The sequence below is a fragment of the Euprymna scolopes genome, chromosome 25, assembly GCF_053919585.1.
Source record: "Euprymna scolopes isolate OS-2025 chromosome 25, ASM5391958v1, whole genome shotgun sequence".
In the NCBI taxonomy this organism is placed as follows: Eukaryota; Metazoa; Mollusca; class Cephalopoda; order Sepiida; family Sepiolidae; genus Euprymna; species Euprymna scolopes.
The window spans coordinates 63,320,843-63,347,878 of record NC_136506.1 but is presented as its reverse complement, the minus strand read 5'-3'; the positions used below and the strand labels follow the sequence as shown (position 1 = coordinate 63,347,878).

General features: G+C 34.6%; 1 protein-coding gene across 1 annotated transcript in view; it reads right to left on the bottom strand.

Annotated features, from left to right (window-relative positions):
* The window catches only part of LOC145247402 (charged multivesicular body protein 2a-like), a 91,465-nt gene that overhangs the window by 13,910 nt on the left and 50,519 nt on the right, over positions 1 to 27,036 (bottom strand). The window contains exon 3 of the mRNA XM_080109104.1: positions 7,122 to 7,301. Within this exon, the coding sequence (XP_079965230.1) occupies positions 7,122 to 7,301 (180 nt within the window). The remainder of the gene's footprint in view (positions 1 to 7,121; positions 7,302 to 27,036) is intronic.

Here is a 27,036-nt window from a genome sequence, read left to right as displayed (position 1 = left end):
GGAGGGAAAACAAGAAATGGTAGGGAGGGAAAACAAGAAATGGTAGGGAGGGAAAACAAGAAATGGTAGGGAGGGAAAACAAGAAATGGTAGGGAGGGAAAACAAGAAATGGTAGGGAGGGAAAAAAAGAAATGGTAGGGAGGGAAAAAAAGAAATGGTAGGGAGGGAAAAAAAGAAATGGTAGGGAGGGAAAACAAGAAATGGTAGGGAGGGAAAACAAGAAATGGTAGGGAGGGAAAACAAGAAATGGTAGGGAGGGAAAACAAGAAACGGTAGGGAGGAAAAACCAGAAATGGTAGGCAGGAGAAACTAGAAATGATAGGGAGGGAAAACAAGAAATGGTATGGAGAGAAAACAAGAAATGGTATGGAGGGAAAACAAGAAATGGTAGGGAGGGAAAACAAGAAATGGTAGGGAGGGAAAACAAGAAGTGTAGGGAGGGAAAACAAGAAATGGTAGGGAGGGAAAACAAGAAATGGTAGGGAGGGAAAACAAGAAATGGTAGGGAGGGAAAACAAGAAACGGTAGGGAGGAAAAACCAGAAATGGTAGGCAGGAGAAACAAGAAATGATAGGGAGGGAAAACAAGAAATGGTAGGGAGGGAAAACAAGAAATGGTAGGGAGGGAAAACAAGAAATGGTAGGGAGGGAAAACAAGAAATGGTAGGGAGGGAAAACAAGAAATGGTAGGGAGGAAAAACCAGAAATGGTAGGCAGGAGAAACAAGAAATGATAGGGAGGGAAAACAAGAAATGGTATGGAGAGAAAACAAGAAATGGTAGGGAGGGAAAACAAGAAATGGTAGGGAGGGAAAACAAGAAACGGTAGGGAGGAAAAACCAGAAATGGTAGGCAGGAGAAACAAGAAATGATAGGGAGGGAAAACAAGAAATGGTATGGAGAGAAAACAAGAAATGGTAGGGAGGGAAAACAAGAAATGGTAGGGAGGGAAAACAAGAAATGGTAGGGAGGGAAAACAAGAAATGGTAGGGAGGGAAAAAAAGAAATGGTAGGGAGGGAAAAAAAGAAATGGTAGGGAGGGAAAAAAAGAAATGGTAGGGAGGGAAAAAAAGAAATGGTAGGGAGGGAAAACAAGAAATGGTAGGGAGGGAAAACAAGAAATGGTAGGGAGGGAAAACAAGAAACGGTAGGGAGGAAAAACCAGAAATGGTAGGCAGGAAAAACCAGAAATGGTAGGCAGGAGAAACAAGAAATGATAGGGAGGGAAAACAAGAAATGGTATGGAGAGAAAACAAGAAATGGTAGGGAGGGAAAACAAGAAATGGTAGGGAGGGAAAACAAGAAACGGTAGGGAGGAAAAACCAGAAATGGTAGGCAGGAGAAACAAGAAATGATAGGGAGGGAAAACAAGAAATGGTATGGAGAGAAAACAAGAAATGGTAGGGAGGGAAAACAAGAAATGGTAGGGAGGGAAAACAAGAAATGGTAGGGAGGGAAAACAAGAAATGGTAGGGAGGGAAAAAAAGAAATGGTAGGGAGGGAAAAAAAGAAATGGTAGGGAGGGAAAAAAAGAAATGGTAGGGAGGGAAAAAAAGAAATGGTAGGGAGGGAAAACAAGAAATGGTAGGGAGGGAAAACAAGAAATGGTAGGGAGGGAAAACAAGAAACGGTAGGGAGGAAAAACCAGAAATGGTAGGCAGGAAAAACCAGAAATGGTAGGCAGGAGAAACAAGAAATGATAGGGAGGGAAAACAAGAAATGGTATGGAGAGAAAACAAGAAATGGTAGGGAGGGAAAACAAGAAATGGTAGGGAGGGAAAACAAGAAATGGTAGGGAGGGAAAACAAGAAATGGTAGGGAGGGAAAACAAGAAATGGTAGGGAGGGAAAACAAGAAATGGTAGGGAGGGAAAACAAGAAATGGTAGGGAGGGAAAACAAGAAATGGTAGGGAGGGAAAACAAGAAATGGTAGGGAGGGAAAACAAGAAATGGTAGGGAGGGAAAACAAGAAATGGTAGGGAGGGAAAACAAGAAACGGTAGGGAGGAAAAACCAGAAATGGTAGGCAGGAGAAACAAGAAATGATAGGGAGGGAAAACAAGAAATGGTATGGAGAGAAAACAAGAAATGGTAGGGAGGGAAAACAAGAAATGGTAGGGAGGGAAAACAAGAAATGGTAGGGAGGGAAAACAAGAAATGGTAGGGAGGAAAAACCAGAAATGGTAGGCAGGAGAAACAAGAAATGATAGGGAGGGAAAACAAGAAATGGTATGGAGAGAAAACAAGAAATGGTAGGGAGGGAAAACAAGAAATGGTAGGGAGGGAAAACAAGAAACGGTAGGGAGGAAAAACCAGAAATGGTAGGCAGGAGAAACAAGAAATGATAGGGAGGGAAAACAAGAAATGATAGGGAGGGAAAACAAGAAATGGTATGGAGAGAAAACAAGAAATGGTAGGGAGGGAAAACAAGAAATGGTAGGGAGGGAAAACAAGAAATGGTAGGGAGGGAAAACAAGAAATGGTAGGGAGGGAAAACAAGAAACGGTACGGAGGAAAAACAAGAAATGGTACGGAGGAAAAACAAGAAATGGTACGGAGGAAAAACAAGAAATGGTACGGAGGGAAAAAAAGAAACGGTAAAGAGGAAAAACAAGAAATGGTAAAGAGGGAAAACAAGAAATGGTAGGAAGGAAAAACAAGAAATGGTAGGAAGGGAAAACAAGAAATGGCAGGGAGGGAAAACAAGAAATGGCAGGGAGGGAAAACAAGAAATGGTAGGGAGGGAAAACAAGAAATGGTAGGGAGGGAAAACAAGAAATGGTAGGGAGGGAAAAAAAGAAACGGTAGGGAGGAAAAACCAGAAATGGTAGGCAGGAGAAACAAGAAATGATAGGGAGGGAAAACAAGAAATGGTATGGAGAGAAAACAAGAAATGGTAGGGAGGGAAAACAAGAAATGGTAGGGAGGGAAAACAAGAAATGGTAGGGAGGGAAAACAAGAAATGGTAGGGAGGGAAAACAAGAAATGGTAGGGAGGGAAAACAAGAAACGGTACGGAGGAAAAACAAGAAATGGTACGGAGGAAAAACAAGAAATGGTACGGAGGAAAAACAAGAAATGGTACGGAGGGAAAAAAAGAAACGGTAAAGAGGAAAAACAAGATATGGTAGGAAGGAAAAACAAGAAATGGTAGGAAGGGAAAACAAGAAATGGCAGGGAGGGGAAACAAGAAATGGCAGGGAGGGAAAACAAGAAATGGTAGGGAGGGAAAACAAGAAATGGTAGGGAGGGAAAACAAGAAATGGTAGGAGGCAAACAAGAAATGATAGGGAGGGAAAACAAGAAATGGTAGGGAGGGAAAACAAAAAAATATTAGGATGAAAAGCAAGAAATAGTAATCTGTAGTAATTACTCGTGATCTTTTATAGTCATAAGTAGTAGAATTGTGCATCTAAATACAAAAATAGATTTAAAGTTCCCTAAATTCATAGTAGAATTGTTCACACGAACCCATGGCATACAAGATAAAGCCCTAATCCTAACTGATTTACTTGTAAGTGATAACGCTTTTGAAGGTTGAATGTTCAATCCTCTGTGCGAGTGATATTTAGAATCGAAATTTCATGCAGATTTATGAGTCTGACAGAAAGATTTCCGAATTCGACAAGAGACGCCTGAAGAAGATTGGAGGTTACAGTAGCTGAACTTGTGAAAATCATACTCCAGATGGGAACAGTAGTCCAAAGAATCCAAATAATACAAAATTTAACCATTGGTGGGTAACACTTACATTGAAAATAACTTCATTGATAAAAAAATGCACATATTTAATAGACACATCTTAAGAATGATTTATTGTTTTTTTTTAAAATCATTTGTTATCATTAATGTGACCTGCAGCTAGCTTTACTTTATATAATTGTAAAATTGTAAAAGTGTAAAATTGTATTTTTGTGGTTGTTATTCATTGTATAAATGCACCTGTGGATTGTTGTCTCATTTTGCAAGATATCATGCAGTGATGGAATTTAAAAACGTAATCCTATTCTTGAGTAGAAAATAAAAAGGTTTTCTCCAGATTCTGAAGAGAAAACCACTTTGACCAAATCACTTTAAGAAGGGAATCAGTTGAATACGCAAGACATTTATCATTCTCTCCAAAAGCCACATCACACTGGAATGGTAAGAAGATTATTGACCCACAGAGAGCAAAAATGTCAGAAAAGGTTAAGAGTCTTAAATATAAATGACGAACAAATGTGGGGAGGGGGGGGGGTAAAATGATGCTATGCAAAATGGCACGAATGCATTTTGATGCATCCATCCATTCATTCTATGCTTTTAGCAATGAAAATGTGATTTTAAAACTACGGAGCAACATAGTTTTTTAGAGAGAATAAATCTTAGAGTTCTATGTTCAACTTAAGTCTGACAGCAGGACAAAGCCTCTTAAAATTGCTAGGACATATAAAATAAAACTTAGAGTTTATTTTATGAAATAATAATAGGCTTAGAAAATCTAAAGAGTAACTCTCACATGTGTGTGTATTTTATATATATATATATATATATATATATATATATATATATCTGTGGAAATATGATTTTATCAATTATATTTCACTTTTTATATATACAAGAAACTCAATGTGATTACAGAGCATACATCAAACAAATGACAAGTCTATATTCCAAATTTCATGATCTTACAATTTATTTCTTTAATTCCATTGACATGAAAATGGCGTGACAAACTAATAAGGTAATTTCGACTTCTCTTCCAAATTTTGGATTTTGTATTATGCCCAAATACATTTTTTTTTCTTTTGGTGGATTAATAGTTGTAACTTCTGATGAGTTAAGGGCAACATAAATTCTTTGATTGATATAATAATAAAATGAATAATTTTGTACTATGAAACAGTTGCCGTTAAGAACTATAAGTGTTAATGGAATTAAATAAATAAATTGTAAGATGGTCAACATCATGAAATTTGGAATATAGACTCTTGTCATATATATATATATATATATATATATATATAAATACATACATTCTTTCATTTAAGCATGTTTCATTAAATTCCTGTATACATACTTTAATCCTGATATTTTCGAATTTCTAATTAGTTTTCTTGTTTCTAGCAAGAACTGGCTGGTGTAACTGCCATAATCACTTTTTACCCGAATACTTTCAGATCCATCCAGATCTATCTTCATGGTTTGTTATCAATAAAGAAGTTAGGAATGATTTAAAAAAAAAAAAAAAAAATTTCCCTCCCAGAAAATCACACGTTATTAACAATATAAATGCATTCTATGCTAATTTTAAAAAACTTTAAAAATATTATCACTGTTTATGTTGAACAATTTTGAAGTTAATGGTTTCTTTTGTTTATTTTTTGTTTAATTTTATGATATAAAAATTCATTGATGAAGCCTTTTAAAAACATTTTTTGGAATTTATTATTTATCAAGAAAAAAAATGCATATTTTGAAATTTTTTTTTTTTTTTTACATTTTTGTATTAACTTCTATGCTAGAAGTAATGCATACTTAAGAAAAAAAATAAAATAAATAAAAAAAGATACAAAAAAGCCGCGTTTTTGAGTTCAGATAATATGCAAATATAATTTGGGAAATGTTCAGTTTCATGGGAAATGGGCAAAAACAATTGTTTGAATAAAAATGTTTCTTTTTTAAACAAAATCTTCAGTATTTATTACATTATTTTATATACACACACAAATATACATATACTAGACGACCCGTTGGGTCAGTATGTTATATTAACTATGGAATTTATGTATATGAACCTACCGATGAGAAATATAAGAATGAAAAACCCATATTGGAATCCTTCAACCAATTAATAGAAACTTAAAATCTAAAAAAAAAAAAAATAATTAAAACCCGAAGCAAAAAAATAAAACCTAAATAAATAAAATAAAATAAAACTAATATTGAAACAGATTAGTAAATCTGTCAACAAATTCACCGTTCTACCAAAACTATTTTGTATATTGAAATGTAAACAAAAAATAAAAAAGAAGGAAGGAAGGAAGGAAGGAAAAGGGATGGATAGAGAGTAGTAGTAGTAGTCTTGGCTTTACTACAATTGTTCTTATGTTTGTCAACGGATTAAAGTTGTTTAGTTGTAAGAAAATACTGACAGTATAGTTGCAATAAAGAATAGTTGCAAAACACCCCCACTCTTCCCATGTTAAATAATAATTTCGGAATAATAACGTTAATATTTCAGTGTGCAGGTCAAAATCTGCAAAAGAAACAATTTGTGTTTATTTGTTTACGTTGTTATGGCTTAATGTTTATGCTCAACCGGATGTCGTAAACCGGAAAGTGGGTTACATCACTTGTTACAAGGTCATTTGAGTTTTATAATTATATAGATCTGAACATCTTGGACACTGATTTCAGCAGATGTGATACCTAGCTGCCTGTTTATTCTAATTTAAAGGGTAATTTGCTATACACACTGAAGTAAGGAAGGAGAGAATATGGGTTTGAACCCAAGAAGAATAAAGAAAAGAAAATTGATTTCCAAGTCGATTTTAAAACAGCTGTAAACTGACTTTCACTCTTAAAAATATTTCTGATTCAATTTCCTGAAAGGAAGTAGTCTGTCGCAAAAAAAAAAAAAAAAAATGATCGCAACCATGTTAAAAAAATTAGAAAAAACAGACACTCGATTGGCTCTTGCAAAAATTGCCGACTCCTGACTAAAACAGATTAAAGTTTAATTGAATCATAGATATATTTAAATCTAAAAGAACGGGCCAAAAAACAATATTTTGTTAAGTCTTGGTGTCTCTCATGGAAAATCTTAGTCCCTAACCGAGCTTGTTAGAATAACTCCTTCTCTGACAAGCGAATATCCAGTCTTCATTTTTGATCAAGATACTCAAGAAAAGGTTGCTACACAACAAAGTTACATTTAATACAACTGCTTATTGTTAGGCTTCTTGACCTCGAATTGATGACAGTGGAACTAAATCCGACAAGATGGATTTTGACATATTTCAACCAATTATCTCATAGACTTTCAGAGAAAAAAAGAAAGGAGCTGCAAAATAAAAATTACAAATTCTTTGCTCAAGATGACTTCATTTTTCACAAGAATTGAATTGGTTGGCATGAACTTACTTGTTTGTTCATCGTCTGCATTGCTCGTGTGACGCCTTTCATTGCTTGTGCCATTGCATTGTTTGATCGTAACGTCTGAATTTTTAAAGACACTGCTTGGATATTTGCTTTCATTAAAATGAATTTCTTCACATAACGTCTCGTACGAACCAAATCTTTCGCCATAATTTTCACTGCATCCTGAAAAAAAAAAAAAAGAAACAATGATTTTTCTTTTTATTTAAGAACAAGCTGACCCGTGTCTGGGCATTGCTTAGGAAGGTAGATTAACTTAAGAAATTCCATGCTCAACCTTGAACGATTCAACATGATCTTGTTCATGTAACTTTGCTTGCGCAACTAATCTAGTAACTTGAACAGAATAAATTTCACTTTACTTTATTAGATACTAGTCTGGGTGCTGGCGTTACCCAGGACTTTGGAGGTGTGTGTTGAGGAAAAAAAAGTGGTAGTAGGCAAGAAGGCTTGAACCCGTACCACGAAGGAGGAAAAGAATGTAAAAAAAAAAAAAAAGTGACATCTCTGCCATTGTGTCCATCGCCAAACCAAAAGTGGTGAAGGTTTAAATTAAGGCTAGTCGATCGGAAAAAGGGGATGACTTTCAAAAATATCTGCGAAAAAAGCGACTCCTCCTTGTAGAAAAGTACCCAGCTGAGGGTAAAGGAATAAATGTTTTTAGTCAATTTTTCGATATTTGTCATCTGAAGGGACGAACTTCAAAACGATACCGATCTCATGAAAATCCGCTGCCTCTGCCGAAAGTTTTAGTCAGACATGCAAACATACATTTAAACAGATAGGTGAGATTTATATTATAGATTTTTTTATTGAATACAAATGTTGTGTAATGTTCACAAGTTCAAATTATACAACACTGTTTTTGCTTATAAACAAAAACATGCAATGTTGTAAAAACATGTAAACACCCACCATTTATATAATTTTTTTTCTTTTTATTCAATCTTTAGAATTATTTATATAATTATAAAATTCTGTGGACCGTCTGACTGTGCTTGTTAAAATCTTGTCTTGACTTTTGGGCGATTCTATCTTTTAAAAAAAGGGATGACAGGTGAATTTTTACACATATATATATATATATATATATAAATGTGTGGGGAGGGGCATAGCTCAGAGGCTAAGGAATGAGGCTAGAAAGTTGCATATTTTGGTTTGGATTCTAGCTGACGGTACTCAAGTCATATATATATATATATATTTTCAGTTTTGATCTCACTACCATAGATAAGGTTCAATATAATAATTGATAGAGCATTATCTCTATAATAATAAATATGCAATCTGCATGAATTAAAATATCATATTTAAGCATATCTTATAACCAGGCAATGCTAGGCAGCCTGCTAGTGTGTGTGTGTATATATATATATATTGTAATTAAGTTAGATGATATTTGTAACTTAATATACTTTGTTGGTTGACAAGTAATAAACATAGTTTTACAATATAGCATACTGTAAAAAAAAAAAAAAATGCTAAAATTTGATTTCTTTTTAATACAATAAAAGAAACATTTACATAGCGATAAAAGGAAGTGTCAGTCTATTTGTTTATCTGCTATAAAAAAGAAACAACAAAACAATTGCATTTCAACAAAGCATGTGCATATAGATGATGGTCCCAAGAATTGGTTTGACTGGTTTTTGCCACACTAAAAACATTTTGCTTATTTTAATGCTGAAACACGTTCAATAATGCACATGTAGCTTGATGATCATCTCCATAGTCAGACTACAATAAAAACAACACAAGTCGCTGATATAAATCAGTTGAGTTTTGGTTGTGTGCGAACCAGTCATGTAGCATAGAAAAAGGAACCTCAAACGCTTTACATTTATTTCCGTCAAATCACGTTGCCCCCCCCCAGTGATTATTTACATTTATATCCGTCAAATCACGTTGCCCCCCCCCCAGTGATTATTTACATTTATATCCGTCAAATCACGTTGCCCCCCCCCAGTGATTATTTTATCAGCTTGACCTACTCTTGCCTAACTTTGGCTCCAATCTCTTAGATCACTCTTGAGAAACCCCCGAGCCACTAACAATCGTTAACTGTCCCTAAACTAACTCTGACTCCTAAATTTATTGACTCAAAATTGGAAATCCTATGTCCAGTCTTTTGTCTAAGAGTGACTGATATGCAAAAAATTACTACTTCTCAGTCACTCTTGACTGACTATTTGGAAACTGACCATCAACTGAAGTGCCTTCCTGTCTGAAGAGTTTAAAAGAGTCTCAGCAACTATCTCATAGTCTTTTTACTTATCTCACTTTCTATACTTTTGCTTTGCTAATTAATCATTTCTTTCCATTGTAAGGGGTCTTGCCTCTGAGTGGGAAGAAGGAGCGTCCATAGTATCACAGACATGAGGAATGAGTCAGATGACTAAACCAGATCAGACTAAGTTATAGGTCATAGTGTATAAACTGACTGGAATCTGGAATATCTCACTGATGACTAATGTTCATGCACAAAGAATAGAAGCCGAGAGCAGAAGATTAATAAAAGGCCTTTGCTTCAGTCAACACTGAAGTGAGAGAATGTGTGATTACTTATTTCTTATACAACATTCCAGTCTTAAATCATTTCATAAAAGTAGAGGTTATCCCAAAAAACTGGGAACTTAATACAATTGTGAACTGTTAGAAGAGAAAAGGGGAATCACTAGATAAAATTACAGACACTTTAATTTGATAGATCAAGTCCTGAAAATGATTGAGAGAATAATTGAGCAGTAAATAAGTTAGATAAACATAGATGAAATGCAGATTAGTTTTATACCTGGCCAAAGTTTCACTGCTGCTATATTTATCCAGAGACAGATGCATTGGTAAGATGATCTGTATTTTGCTTTTGTGGATTTGAAGAAAGCTTTAGACAGCGTGCCAAGAAATGTTGTTGCATAAACTAGGATCAAACAAGTGGTTGGTGAAGGTTGTTCAAGCAACGTACAGAAATGCTCAAAGTTGTGTTAAGATTAACATATCTGAAGAAGGCAAACTTTTTGCTGAAACATCTGCATGGAAATAAATTAAATATCTATATTTATATAAAGTTAAATATGTGTATATGTTTATTTGTATGTATTGTACAGTACGTACTTCTACAGTAATTAACCAATCATTATGAATTTTGGAACATATCTACTAGGTGTAAGACCTCCAAATGCAGGTTATATTCAATTTAAAGTTTTGGTGCAAAAGACTGGACATAAAAAGGGGAAGGTGGCCCATCATGAAAATTCAAATGCTTCTGATTTTAATAATAGCTATTAGACATCAGTTAATAAATATTCTGTTTCTGAATTTTTTAATTGAGAATTGATTATTCATATTATTTGGATTCTTCAGGTGCCTCCGTGTAGCTAAAGTGTTGTCATCACAGTGTTATGGTCGATGTATCCTCCTACCTTCTTCAGGTGTATCTTGTCGAATTTCGAAATTTAATCGTGCTCTCATTCCATCGGCCAGGACTGGATAGAATTCCTAAGCAATTCGCAATTGTGTTTTGAGTGTCACCCACACTGGGGATCGAACCTCAACCGCCAGAAGAGTATGACGAAACGTTGTGAAAATAACACTCAAAATGAGGACACCAAATAGTTCAAATAATAAATATTCTTCAAATTTCAATTTATTTGAAATATTTTAAAAGGTTTTTAGGAGCATAACATACTGTTTGAAAATTCAAATATTTCAGATTTGCATTTAATTTGATTGATAATCATTACACAATAATTAAGTAAAATTGTCTGAATTTCAACTTATTCTTAAAACTTCCTTTAAAATTAAACTTAAAATTTTGTATTTTCTAGAATCAGAAGTATGCATTGAGTTTTGATCCAAACTGGAATAAGGATTCTAGTAGTATTATACTTTGATTTCCATATTCTTAAAAGGACAGAAAAGTGCTGTAAAACTGTTTGAGGAATTGATTTTATGCATCTTGGATTAATATTCTTTATTCCATACCATAGACAAATATATATAAATAATTACATACTTATGTGTGCATGCACATTTCTATAAAAAAAAATTTCTACAAATAAAAAAAAAATCATAAAATCAACAAAAAAAATTATATGGATCAACTTTGACAGCATAAACTCAACTGACCCACATTTTTATTGCTGAAAAATAAATGACAATAACGCAAACTCCAATCGTTTGCAAACCAGTTTGTGCTATTTTGACGCATTCAATGATGACAATAGTTTAATGAATGCATCAAGGAAAGGGGGTGGGTGATGCAATCCATAAATACCAACAATTGTTTGGTTGACAATAAAATAATTTTCTTATCAAAAACTAAAAAGATATTTAAAGCTTGAGAAATAAATATATTTGTATAGGACAACAAAATACAGTACATAGAACAAGGTCACAGTTTTCCTCTTCCTGTTGATGACATGTAACATGATATGTGTCACTCATTCTTTGGAGAGGAAACAAATGACCCCCCCCCCCGTATACCATTGACACTCAGTTTGTGTGAAGCAAAGATAAATGTGTGTGTAATGAGGAAAGGTAATTCCCACCAAAACATCCATAAAAGTTTGTCAGATTGCACCACTTATCTAAGTTGTCATCATTGGAATAGAAAAATATTATTTGGAGATGTTTTTTCATTGTTGGAATAGAAATGTTTTTTATTAAAACGTTCTTTAATAGTGTAAGCTTCGAGGTTTATGATGGAATGGAAGAAATCAAATTGAAACAAGAAAAAAAATCATTAGAAAATAGTTCTTTATAATGGATAAAAATTAAGTCTAATATAAATATCATTCAAACATGGTAGTGTTTGAATATATGGTTGTGGCAGTTTTAGTCATTTAGAACTTCATCGCTCACTCATTTTTCGATCAAATTTCAAACAATTATTACAGTTTATAGATGACCTTCTCAGCTATATTGTGTAAAAAGATTTCTTTTTCAATTTTCGTTCAATAAAACAAAAGTTATGAGGAATTTTCTGGTGTTCAAAATTGTAAAAATATGTAAGGAGGTGAGCAACGCTTTTTATGACTGGTTTCTATAGCAACCACGGTGCTTTGGCGACTACTGTTGCTACTAATTCACTGCTGCTTCGAAAAGAGAAGTAACAAGTGAAACAGAGAATGAAAGCATGAAAGGGAGATAATTGGGGGAATTGTATTGAAAGCAGACGAGTGCCGTACGTTGTTATTACAAATATGTTTATGGGGGCAAAAAAATAAGACTGAAATTAAACAAAGAACAAGTGAATTTATTGGAAATCTGGAAAAATCATGGATTACAAGAGAAAAATGCGAACATAAAAAGTAATATGGTTAAGCTTAAACATGGCAAAGTAAAGGACTAGTTGTTAAAACTGGAAAAGAAAAGGACAAGATGTTCTAGTAAAATATATAAATTTATAACTTAAAATATTGCAGCATTAAGAATATTTTTTAAAAATTCAATTTATAACATTATAATTCATTATTGAGAGGAGTATTATTTATTAATTCATAAATAAATTAAATTATTAAATAAATTAATAAATAAATAAGCTTTGAATTTAGGAGGCATCAAAGTACTACTAAAACCAAAGTTTCTAACTCTCTCCAGAAAAGAAATTATTTTTAAATGAGGACTGAAAAAATAATACTTAGGACGCCTCCAGGACACTACTAAAACCATGTTTTTCCCTCACCCACTAGTATAGAATTATTTTTTAAGTTATCAGTGAAAAAGGAAAAAAATCAGGAGCCTTCCAGAGCGCTATCAAAAGCACTAAATAAAATTAAGGAGACTTCCAAAGCACTAGTAAAAGCAAGTTTCTAACTCTTCTCTCCATAGAAGAGGAATTTTTTTTAATAAGCAGTGAAAATATATAAACCTCAGGAGGCACCCAGAGCATTATGAAGGCATCCAGTGCAGTACTAAAATTATTGGTTTTAATACATTATTTCTTATTTAAAAATCGAGATTAACATTGAAAAACATAGAAATTTAAGATCCAGCTAATATTATCCTCACAAGTAAAAGCACCGATTAGTTAGACAGTATTTGAACAGAAAACATTTTGTGTCCTGTGCTTTTGAACGAGGACAATAATCAAACGTTTCTTAACAAAAAAAAAAAAAGATTCAAATTATACAGCTAACATCATATTTTGTTTCTGAATTTTTGAGATGAGGATTAATAATTTGGATTATTTGGATTATTCTGCAACAACCTATGGCATAGCAGATAATGTATATGGTAAATTTGTAAGTTACACTCTTCAGGATGTTGATCTTCAGTGTGGGCAACATTTTGAAATACAACTGCAAATTACTTAGGACTTGATCTAGTCATGTGTGACATAATGTGAGCACCTGCAAATTAAGTAACGGAGAAAAATATTTAGAAAATAACACTCATGGTGAGTCCAAATAATCCAAATAATATGAACATCATATTTACATGGATGTCCACCTGGGGGTTGATACTTGAACCTATATTATTCCTGATTTTCATAAACAACCTCGTCTATGTAATCACATCTGAGATGGGTGTATTTGCTGATGACATGATGCTTTATACTTGGCATGAGGCTAAATCAAATAACCACACATGCAAGGTAATGGTTTAAATTTTAGAAAATGATCCTCAGCCTGTAGTAGAATCGGGCCATAATGCTAATAAGACAAAGCTCTTTTCCTTTGAAAATAAGAATAATAAGAATAAGAAACCTTTCCAACCATCAATTGCCAAAACAACACTTACAGAGAGTCAAACTTCGTAATCTGACATTCTCAGGCAACATGAAATGGAATAAGTACACAGAAGATGTTGCCAAGTCTGCTGCAAAGAAGGTAAGCTCCTTCTACCGGGCTAGAAAACTTCCCACAATCTACCAGTATCATATTTCTACAAAGCCACCATTTGCTTTTGCATAGAGTACTATTAACACATCTACGCTGGTGCACCAACAACTAACCTCTTCATTTTGAACAGTGTACAAAAAAGAATTTCTAATCTAATAGGTCCTCCACTATTTGTCAAGCCACAATCCTTGTCGCATCACTGCAGTGTTGTATCCTTGTGTTTTTAATTATTTAATAAAATTATTCATCATTTATTTTTAATTTATTTAATTACTGTTTGAACCCTAAATTCATAACAGCAGTATTTTATTCTGCTTAAAAATATGTAATTACGTACATAACTAACAATATTTTCTGCTCAACAAATAGGATAATAATTTTTTTAAATACTAATCAGCATTTATTATTTGACCTTTGAACAAGAAAAAAATGATGTTCAATCAATAGAAGAAAAAAGATCGACTTTGTACACTTTTATTTTAATAACTTTTATAAAGAAAACTTTTCAGAGTGTTCGCAATCAAAATAAACAAATTTTAGTCTTTAGTCCTGCTAGCATCAAATTTCAGTTTCTGTACGAATCAGATCATGTTCCGCTCTGCATCCTCACTTTAAATGCAATGTTTACAGGTTTCTAATACTTTTTAAAAATCCTCATATATTATTGAAAACCTGACTTTTTGACAAGTCATATTGTCCCATCATGTTTGATTGCAGAGGCCTTGCTTTATGAAGGCTACATGACAGCTGATAATAACTAAGAATAAAATTACAATTAACACTTTTACTTGGGCACATCTGATGGAATGAGAACAAGTTAATCCCATGAATAGGATAAAGGGTTCAGTTTAAATTTTTGTTTAACTTCTTTAGTTTGACATAAAAATATGCAAATTCAAAAAATTGCACATGAAGAAAAATAGCAACCAAGATGGGAATAGTAGTTTGAATAATCCCATTAAAGTTTTATTATTACTACAATTGTAAGTGCTAGCTAGCGAACATTTTAATGATTAATTAAAAAAAAAATTTCTTACAAAGGCTATTTTTGGAAAGATTAATTTTTTTAAATTGATAACCCAACACTGTCAGATGAGTATTTTACTCCTATCCTTCTGTCAGTATTGCAGTGAAAATGAAATAAAAAAAAAATGTATTTTTAAATATTTAAAAAAATAAAAAAATGCAAACAAAATTAAATAATCAAAATTGTTTCTCATAAAGAAACGCAAATGTTTTTTTGGTGTTGCTTATTAAGAAAATATTATAACTTGATCATCTTTAAATTCAATATCACCAAATTCCTATCAGGGACTACACCAAAAGTAATTAAATGCAGTTCATACTATTAATCAATATTAGCACTTCCATAGTGTTCCTCATCTTTCAGCTGGCATGCATCCACATCTTATTAACTTGATCCTCAAGGGACTCTCTGCTTTGATATGCAGTGACTTTGAAACTTGAAAAAAAAAAAAAACTTAAAATATCCCCTCCTCTAGCTATCATCTTGGTGATAATGACAGATGTTTCTTCCCTGATGAAGACACCATCACAAAATAATATTTTTATTTTTGAAAGGAGAAGAAAGTTTTTCTAAGTTCGTGTTTTGTTTTTCTGCATTTATAAAGAGAAATATGTTTTTTTTTGTTTTTTTTTCATTGTGTTGCATTTTTGTTTGTTATTTTCTAACCACAACCGGAGAAGAGATGCTGCTTGTTTGCAGGATTTTTAAACATTCTGATGAAATTCGTTCAGCTAAGGAAGTAAGAAACACTGGCTTCCAATCCATTCTCCATCATGCACTTTTAGGTATTGCGTAGATATCATGTCTACTGATTGTCTGCAGAACCGAAAGAGAAGTTTAGAATCAGCAGAGAGGAGGGGGGAAAGAGAGAGAGAGAGAGAGAGAGAGAGAGAGAGAGAGAGAGAGACAGAGAAGGGGAGGTAAGTAGTGAAACATGTGAGCAGTGAGCAAGGAGATATGAATACGGAAGAAGAAGTTAATAGAGAAAAAGAGAAAGAAGAAACAGAAGATATGGAACAAAACATGAGAGAGAGGGAAGAAGATGATAAACAATTTTAGAGTTACAATAATTCTTAATAATATATTTTATAAATAGTTTGTAAAAAATAACCAACTGTTGACTGTAAACAATTCAGTTGAGATAATATAAATTTTCTCTTTGAGAAAAAATGACTTCTGTAAACAATTTGCGACAATTCAAGCTGTTCATTGCAAAGGAATTTCATTTGGTATTCAAAGCGTGCAAACAAGGCAGCATCTGCTCTTGGAGAACGACTCAACTAGGTTGCCAGATACACGTTTCCTACAAACAATTTATACAAAACTAATTGTAATCACTTCATGCAAATTAACTCGGGTAAACAATTTGTAAACATTCAAGCAATTCATGGAAAACAAAAACAACTTCATTATAAGTAATCCATAGCAATGACTACTCTAAGTGATCCATTCAAATAAGAATAAGACCCAACAGAAAGTATGACATACCACATATCATTTTTCTGAATTTTTGAGATGAGGATTGATAATTTAGATTATTTCGACTACTGTTCTCATTTTCAGTCTTATTTGCACAATGTTACATACATACACTTGTCTCGGCATGGTACATTTCCCAAATGGTCACCCATCTGGCCAGACTCATCGTTGCTTAACTTCGGTGATCAGGCGAGAATTGGTGTGTCAACATGATTATGCCATAGAAATTTCCAGGTTGGTATCTGGAGGCACGTTTAATTACTGGGAGAGATACCACCCCCAGTATTCGTTAAGAAAAGCTTATAGAAGAAGAAAAACTCTTATGTAAAATCTGAGTTCTACTTGTGGCAGCCATTGCACCGAAAAAGATTAGTAGTTGTACCAAAAAGTGTAGTTGCTTCTTCATTATTACCACTATAAGTAAATCAACTATGTGGACTTCCAAGCAACTTAATTGTTGTGGCAGAGTTCATATGTTGAAATCAATGGGAAGGGGTCCATCATATATATATATATATATATATACACACACACACACAGGGTCATCAGTATTTATCGTTACAACTTAAAGTGGTTATATTTAGGAAATTAAACAAAATTTAGAATTTTTGCAAATGTATTATTGTAGAAAAAGCAATAGAAAGTTAATACACAAAATATTATTCGATATGTCTATCATCTGTGTCAATAACTAGTTGAAAACGTTTAGGAAAAGCCTTACATGTGTCACAAATTACTTTCTGGAAGACTTTGGCCCACTCCTTCTGCAGTTTGACCTTCAGAGCTTCCAAACTTTGATGGTGAGTGGCCGAGACCTTGCTCTCAAGGTATGACCAGATCCCAAAATCAAGGGGATTCAGATCGGAGAGAGACGGGCTATTCCTCTTTGGGAATGAAGTGCGGGACATTCTCGGAAAGCCATTCCTGAGTCTTTTTGGCCCCATGTGATGGTGCGGAGTCGTGCTGAAAAGACCAGGGACATTTTTTGAAATGCTTCTGTGCCCAGGGCAACAATGCGTCAACGAGGATGTCATCTTGATAGTTTTGCTGGTTCAATTTCACCCCCTGGTCAACAAAAAAGAGGGGACTTTTACCGGACTCTGTCATGGCTGCCCAGACCATCACCAAGGCGGCACATTGTTTCCTTGTCACCACTCGGGATCCTTCGTCCTCATCCCTCGACCAAACCCAATCGTTTTGGGTGTTAAAGTGGTGTTTAACACCAAATTTCTTCTCATCACTGAAAACGAGATTTAGTAGCGTGCCATCCTGAATGCGGGAAAGAAGAACCTAGAATCTTTGGAATCGTTTATCAACAACTTGAGCAGAAAGGTGTTGTTTCTTGACATATTTGAATGGAGACATCTTCAGGTCCTTTCGGAGTACAGGTGACAGTCTCATACAATGCTCAGATTTTGGATGGATCTCTTAGGATTCCTCCTGATCTTTTCTCTGATGGATTTAACAAGTTTAGGGGTTCTAGCTGTTCGAGGGCGACCTTGCCCTAGCCTATTCTGAATGTCTCCAGTCTACTCAAAACGTTTTAAAGTCCTCCACACCAGCATTCTGTTCACTTCCAAGCTCTTACAGATATCCTTCCTGGAGTTTCCCGCTTTAAACAGCTCAACAATTGCAGTCCGCTTGTCTAAAAATACTACTCATGGTTATATTCCGCTATCTGAATGTATAAAGATTCATGAAGAAGTGTCAAAAATAGAGGAATACCGAGAAAAATGATTAAAATTATAGTTTGAAATAGACTGTAACACCTAATATTGATGACCCTATATATATATATATATATATATATATATATATATATATATTTATTAGTAATCTGGCAAGGACACAGAGGAGACAACCGAATCAGCAAAACTGAAGCCGCCTACCAGGACAGTATATATACAAATGTAAGCAAATTTGATCATATTTTATTGGTTTGAAAATATAGGTTCTTTTTTACCAATTGTCATAAAATTTTAATCAAAGAATAGTATTATAATCTTCAAAAAGCCTGTAAATTTTCATGTTTTGTTTGATAGAACCAAAGATATGAGCATTTCAATATTCAATTTGGCAGTATCAAATAAGCCTTATACACTGAAATTTACTTTATATATGAAAACCAAAGAGGGGAGATATAATATATGAGAAATATTTGGAATCAAGTCTCCCTTTGCTATTATTTCAGATCATTTGAAACCATAGCAGCAAGTTTTAGTCTCCCCTTCATCAAGGCCAGAGGTTTTGGGGAAATATCAGATATTTTCTAATTTATATACAAAACTAGGAAAACAAATGACTATGATTGAAACATTTTATGGTTGTAAAAAAGTACCAAAAAGTAGGCTTTGAATGATGGATGATCCCCTTAATGGGTGACCTTAAGGGCAAATATCACATAGCCCACTACACAATTCAGGCCATTACCTTTCCAACGAACCTTCATTTGCTAAATTCTGATCAATAGTCACTGAGATTTGGAACTTATAAAATTGCCAAAAAAGGTGGATTATTTAATACTGAAGATATTCATAATCGTACCCTATTTTCAAAAGAGGAGATATAACATGAGAAATGTTTGGAATCAAGTCTCCCCTTGCTGTTATTTCAGATCATTTGAAACAATAGCAGCAAGTTTTAGTCTCCCCTCTATCAAGGCCAGAGGTTTTGGGGAAATATATATATATATATATATATATATATATAATACAGTACTAAATAGAGATCTATAGTGATAAATACATCTAAAACCAAGAATAGATTTAAGGCTCCCAAACTTCATATTGGAATTGTCCACAAGGACCCACGGCGCAATGGATAAAGTACTAGGTAAATTCAGTTGTGCCATTTTGCTGGAGGTCAAAGAATATAATTGCAAATTATTTAAGACTTCTACCTATCATGGTTGATGAAACAAGAGCATGCTACCCCTATAGATTAAATAAATAGTTCGATTGCAAATTCTGTGCAGATTCCCTAAGACAGAAAGACTTACCAGTTCAACAAGATACTCCTGAAGAAAGTCAGAGGTTACATTGACTGAAACATTGTGAAAATAAAACTTTAGATGAGAACAGTAGTCTGAAGAATTCAAAATACCAGATAGGAGTCATATCCCTTCCACACATACTTAATTCCACATACTTTATGTCCTTCCATTGACCTCCTAGGTGGGTCACCATCAAGTTCTAGAAGAGTATGTCCGTTTTCTCCCCACATTCTACTCAACCCTCTTCCCCTCCTCCCATGCTCACTTTGGAATTTCCCATTATATCCATCTCTTGTGCAATAATTTTTCGGCATTTTGATAAAGTTTCTGCTAATAAAAGAAACATAATGTTAATATAAGTTTTTGATCTTAAGCATTTTCTATATTTTACAGTGGTTTCACATTTTCAGTTATCTTTCTACACAAATCGACTATTGTAAACAATTTTTCTCAAAATGGCCACCATAAATGAAATCATTTAAATCAGAAACCGTTTAGTAAGAAAATAGTATGAAGCATTCATACTAAAATGATTTTGGCAGACAATTCATTAAAGACTTTACAGGGTGGAACGATAAAATTGTCGCCTTAGAAAAGACGATATGATTCCATTTCTGTTTAGTGAAAACCAGTTTTCTTTTTTTTTGTTGCAGACCATCTAATTAGTCAGTTGTGTACAAATCACAAGAGCAATAGGAGCTTTCCATCATGTCTGAAAGTGACACAATGTTCAATGAGTAAGAACGGAGATGTGCTGCTGTATAACTGTAATGACCATTTCCAGCATCCTCAAAATGCAAATCCAGACAGTTCAATGCTTGAGGGCACAACTCAATGAAGTTTCCGGCCATAGTTATGGTCTTTGGTGTGATTTCAAATGAGAGCCACATGATGCCACCTCAGATCTTTGAAGCTAGCTTGAAAGTCAACACTAAAGTGTAGCTGGATGTGCTAAAAAGTGTGGTGATCCCCTGGTAAAATCAGGTGGCTGCTGGCAGGGCCTGGCGCTGGCCCACAAGTCCAAAGAGACCCAAGCTTGATTTCAGAAAGAGTGCTACGACTTTGTCTCCTTCTCTCACTGCCCCCCTCCTCCCTGTACCTGAACCCACTGGACTACTCTGTTTGATCATACGTCGAGAACATCACCAACATGACCTCCCACAACACCAAAGCCAGCCTGATCACCACCATTTTCCAAGTATTTGCTGAGCTCCCATTAGCACTTGTGGAAAAAGCATGTTCCCAGTTCTAGACCCATATAGAGACAGTGATTGAGGCTGAAGGCGGCTACATTGAATAGATGTCAGCTCTACTACATAATCAAGTTATCTAAATTGAATTTTTTCAATAAAAGTTTTAAAATAAAGCTTTAGTGCTGTTTTCTTTATAGCGACAAATTCATCATCTCATCCTGTATTATTCATCATTATCATAATCATTACCAACATATTTGGTCCGTATCGCATGCATTGGACAGATTCAAGAAATTGAATAACATATCTCTAGCCGGATTTTTATCATTCAGGTTCTATTTTTTTTTAATCACTTCCTTCCATGTTTTTCGACTTTCCTGAGCGAACTGAACCTGCTACCTCAACTGTTTTACATTTGCTAAACTAAGAATATTTATCAATTCTTTCAATGTGGTCATACTATTGACATCTATACTTCTGCACACATCTTCCTATACTTTCTAGTCTTCCTCAGAGGTCATCAGATCTAATCATCTTCAAAGAGTCACATTACACATCCATCCTATCATTTCCATATCATCTGATGGACTGTTTCTTTAATCAATAGCAGTAACACTTTGTTAGTAATGGTAGAAGTTTCCAGAAGTTACTCCATCCACTTTTGATTTTTGCAATCACTCTAGCACCTGCTCCACCTTATGCTTCATTTCTTAAAGACTTTATAAAAAAAAAACAGTTGCAAAGACAACTATTGTAAACGATTCACTGTAGATGACTATTACAAGAGTTTATTACAGACAGTTATTATAAAGAATTTATTACAGCCGACTAACAAGTGGTCCATGCTCAGAGGGGATGCTTACCCGTCTGTAGTCAATGCATTCTAGGTTGCAACTGATTGGAGGAGAGAGGGAGAGATTAGCAGAGGAAGAAAAAGGTAGAGGGGTGTGAGAAGGAAGAATAGAGAGCAAGAGGTGTGAAAAAGAAAAGATTAAGAGAGCCAAGATAGAAACATAGTTACATGGCAGTATAATAAAAAGAAAGAGAAAAGATGGAAGTAATCGTATCCAAATACCAGACAGTTGTGTACAATTAAGGAAATGTGAGAAAAAAAAAATTCAAAGAAAACATTTTTCTTTGAAAATTTCCTGTCGAAATACAAATAATCTGATCATTTCAAAAACAAATCAACGAAGTCTAAAACCAAAGTATGTATATTCTTCATTTTCTTTTAGATTTAAACCATGTGCACATTCTTAGATATAGTATTTGTGTTTTGTTTTTTTTTCTTACAAAAAACATCAACATACATTATTGCTACTGTTATTTTATTATAAGCTAGTAGAGAAATCTGGTATTGCTTGGGATTTCGCATGAAGCACTATGTTCTCATGCTCCAATCTCATAAGAACATATCACATTGTTTATATTTTAAATTTTATAACGTTCAATTTTGGGAATGGGGCCAAGAAATGTACTCATCATTGATTGCAGGGAATGTATGTACAGGGACATTTATTGAAATAAGTTTTACTGAAATTTATAGCCCTACCCCGCCACCTCGATGCACACCCAGCATTTCTCTCCTGAACATGTTCTCAACAACATTTCTATTCTTTTTGTTTTTTTTTTCTTTAAATCATTTTAAAGTTATAAATAAAATTATCAAACCAAAAGAATATTTGACTCAAAATGTTCAAATCTAATGTAAACAAGTTCCTGTTAGGTCGTCCTCATAAATAAACAAATTCCACCCAATTTACATCATTAAAGATTACTTCACTACCACCTTACATTCATTAACCCTTATCCTCGAGTGGCCTTCTCGCCTTGAAAAGCAGTGACCCTCAAGTTAAAAAAAAAAAAAAAAAGTCTGCAGTAAATGGTGTCCGGTTAGATTTGGTTCCTGATATCTTTAAGATTACTTGTTTTGGTTAAAAATAATTAATCAAATATGTGTTAAAAATAATTAATCAAATATGTGTTAAAAATAATTAATCAAATATGTGTTAAAAATAATTAATCAAATATGTGTTAAAGAAAATCAAGGAAAAAATTTTTAGTATTTAGTTTTATTTGAACTAATATCTTTTACAAAAATAATTATTCAAATAAGTGGTCTGACATTATCCTCCCACCCGGCCTGCTAATATAATAAAATATTTTCTGTTTTAGAATTTTAAATAACTTATTTTTGAAATGTAAGTAATCGCATATGTGATTTAATTTGAGGGTAAAATATAAAAAGTATGGATGAAGTTTAATATCAGGAAATAAATCTGATCGAACACCGTTTACTGCAAACTGAGTTGGGTAAACTTGTGATTTGGCATAAAATAAATAAATGTATTTCTTTTTTCAGAATATATATGGTTGGGAGGGAGTGGGTGAAGTCTATGTCGAAAAACACTAAGAGGAGTTTGTAAACAAATAAACAAACAGGCAGATGATTTAACTTTTTGTATATAGACTAGTTGTAACATTTTACTTTCATTTTTGTCTCAGACTTTTTTTTTGTTTTTTTGTTAACCTACTGAAAACTTTTGTGAAATTTAAATTAATTTTATTAAAGTATATTTTGGTGATTTTGGTGATAAAGTATATTTTGGTGAACAACATTAAAATCCGACCTTGTATTTAACTCTGCCCTCATGGGGAGGCAAGTAAACAAAACAAAAAAAAAATAGAAAAAAGGGTTTTTAATATGAAAAAACAAATTTATAGGAGTATAGATAATGTCTGTGGAATGGTCTCTACCAAACTACTCTGTCAATTTTTGGTCTACAAACTTGAAACTTGATATATGGGGCATTCAAATCTGGAACAAAATAAGTTTGTTTTATTAGCCAGAGAAAATAGCTGCTAAGAAGTCAAAATTGAAAAATTGTAACTTGTGTATGTTCTATGTATTAACATTTATGCATTTATATGTTTAATTGCATTAATCTATCAAGTTTTAAGGTGCTAGTATTGATAGCTCAGGTGATAACGAATGCTACTAGAGAGCTAAATATTTTGCTTTTGATTCTAGCTGGTGGCACCCAAGTCATTTTTTTTAACTTTTGAAATCACTACTATAGATTGGGTACAATGTAATAAACAGTAAAGAATTGGCTCTATAATAATAAATACAAAAATCTGCATGAATTAAAATATATTTAAACATATTTTTGGTCGGGCAATGCTGAATGGCCTTTTAGTGTATGACTATAATGCTCCTTATCGGGAGTTGAGCATATTGGGAAGTGATACACGGTATACCATTAGCATATTAAGCGATGCTCTTTGTGGAAACAAATCGAGCTTAGGTATTCGGACGATGTCAAAAAATTTGTTCCTTTTTTATCTCTATCTCATTGGAATATTATTTCCATTATTCTCATCATATATATATATATATATATATATATATATATATATATATATATATATATATATATATATAGTCATCGTCATCCACATACAGTATTGTTTCGCTGTATCACAGCTCATCAGTGTGGCTAGACAGGCAACTACCTCAAGCCAAAATCGAAACCCGACTGCCCGCGCGACGGTCAAAGCTTCGAACCATTACGCTAAATGGCAACTGCTGTGCAGGTAGTGAATTAACGATGTTTTGACATCGTCCGAATACCTAAGCTCGATTTGTTTCCACAAAAGTTTGGTAGAGACCATTCCACAGACATTATCTATACTCCTATAAATTTGTTTTTTCATATTAAAACCCCTTTTTTCTATTTTTTTTTTTGTTTTGTTTACATGCCTCCCCATGAGGGCAGAGTTAAATACAAGGTCGGATTTTAATGTTGGGGGAAACCAGCTCTGGTTAGTAACAAAAATTTTTTAAAATGTATCAGTCATGAAGGATTTCTCTTCCCGTAACCCTGACCAAAAAAGTGAACTGAAAAAAGTGAAATGCAGCATCAGAACAGATACTACACTTTGAATTATATATTTTTATTCACCCTGAAAGTTTACAAACAAAACAGAAATAAACAAAATATTAGGCACAAGGCTACTCAAAAAATGGGGGGGGGTATCTAGGGTCATCTTCATCACTGTACCTTTGCTTGTCTATGCTTAATCCTAGCTAAAGTTCTCATTCACGACAATACCTCAAGCACATCGGGGGTCGTCCTACCTAAGATTCCCAAATCATATTGTGTGTGTGTGTGTTTTATTTTCTTTTTCTTTTTTTTTCACTAAACAATCAAATAAATTTGTATACATAAAATTTTATAAAATGTCCTTTGATTAATTTTATTTGCACGGGATTAGAATGAGGGGAAAAAGTCCAAATTATATAATAAAAATGTTAGTAAGCTCCTCCCAGTCCTCTCTAGGTGGTAAAACGCCAATTGTTTTCTGGCTTAGTGTTGGCCAAAAACAAGCAAGTTGCTCTCTATATGGGGCTGAAATTCTAAGTAAGATCAAAGAAATTAGAGGGGGGGGTATGTGAAGTTCCTTTAAGATAGCTTGTTGGGGTAGCCGAGGATGAAAAAGAAAGGATCAGGGGGTGGGTATCTTGGAGGTTTCCTATCGGGGATGAAGGGAGCCATTCACTTGGCTAGCTTAAGAACCGAGTCTAAACGCTTGTTTTAGGGGTCTGGAGTCCGGCAGGATCTGGAACCGTGTGTTCCATGCTTAGGCAGGAAACATGAACTCCAACTTAGCACGTCTACGCACACACAGACTCACTATCTTTATCCATCTTCGGTCAAAACCCTCAGAGTATAATCTTTTCCTATCACATCTGATCTTGACCTTCAGCTGGTGCTTGAAGAAGGGGACCAGATCCTGATCAGCAAAAGAGTCAACCCCGCGCTTTTCTTGTACTCTTGAACTCCATATCACCCTTCTGGTTACAGCCAGGATCGCAAGAACACCATTTGTCTCTCTCTGCGCTGTGGAGGACGTAGGACATGTCCAGCAAGCGAGGCTGCTCAGGATCGATGCGAGCTATCACCGCATTGATATACGCCCGGTACTGTCTGAGTTTGCTGAAATCAAAGAACGCGTGTTCCAGCATTTCCTTGGCTGAGGTGCTGCAATGAGGACTCCCTGACGACCTCACTAGTTTGGCACTTTTCAGTATGGTGTTCAGGGGCAACGCGTTTCGGACCAATCGCCAGGTAAAGGAAAACTCAGAGTTGTTGAGATGACTCGAACCTGGCGCCCAGCTCCACTGGAAGCAAATCTCCTCTTTTGACACTTCAGACGCTCAACGAGTGAATCGTCGGCCCCCCCCCCCACTAGTTCCTTATATAGTTCCTTTTCTAGTCAACCACTTGGAAGATTCCTTAGCGTTCAAGAACTGTGTGTCGCTCTATGGTTTTCGACATGTCTCAACCTTGTGGTCGAGAATGAGGTCAGGAAAACCAGTCTTGACCGTGGGTTCCCACACAGACTCTTCTGTCAAGGTTCGGCTCAGAAAGGCCAGCCTCTCAGCGTCTCAATGACACCTCAAGTCAGGCATTCACAAACCTCCCTCACATGGACATTGAACACAGACCTGTCTGCGAACCTGTGATACTATAAAGTGGGCTTTAGGTGGACTTGAGTCACTAAGTGCTGAGAGTGGGGGGGGGCAATAGACAAAGGGACAGGAAACAATAGATAGGAAGTAACAAACAATGAATCTCTAGGTACTTTTAGATTGAGCTTTTTAGAGTTGATAGGACAATAGAAACCGGCAGATAAAACAGGGAAGTGCAGTTTCCGGTAGCCGGAGTGGGGGGGGGGATGACCTCAGATACCAACATAGAGGAGAGAGTTAGTTGACAACAAGATGCCCGTCACAGCAGATTGGAGTTGGACAGTTTTAGAGTTGATTGTGAAATAGAAATAGAGATGAACGTAACATCGATAGAACGGGGAGAAGACACACTCACAAGTCCAACAGTCAATTTATATGTGAACATTGGCGTTTGTGTTTTTCCTTTCTTTGTTCCACGATTTATTATATTTCTACTTTCGTGAAACCACCTGTGTTCCCATCAACAGTCATCATCGAGAAAATGACGATCCGGCCATAAGAGGAATAGTCGAACGAAAAATCCATGATACACGACGTTGGGAGTCGGCGATCTGTCAGAAGACACATGACCGGTCACAAACCCAATGTTTCCCTTTGTCCCAAAGCGCGGAGGACTTGCTTTGTAGGGATTTTAGATAGTTCTCAGGCAGGGGAAGTACAGTCAGTCGGTAAAGGATGAACGGAAAGATGTAGGTAGCATACGCCTCTGCCCTTCAAGAATAGTTTCCTTCAAACCCACAAGTTGACTGCGGCTTTGACTTTAGACTTTACTTCCAACCAATTCTTTTTCAGCTGATTCGAACCACATGCCCAGGACCAGAACTGGACCGT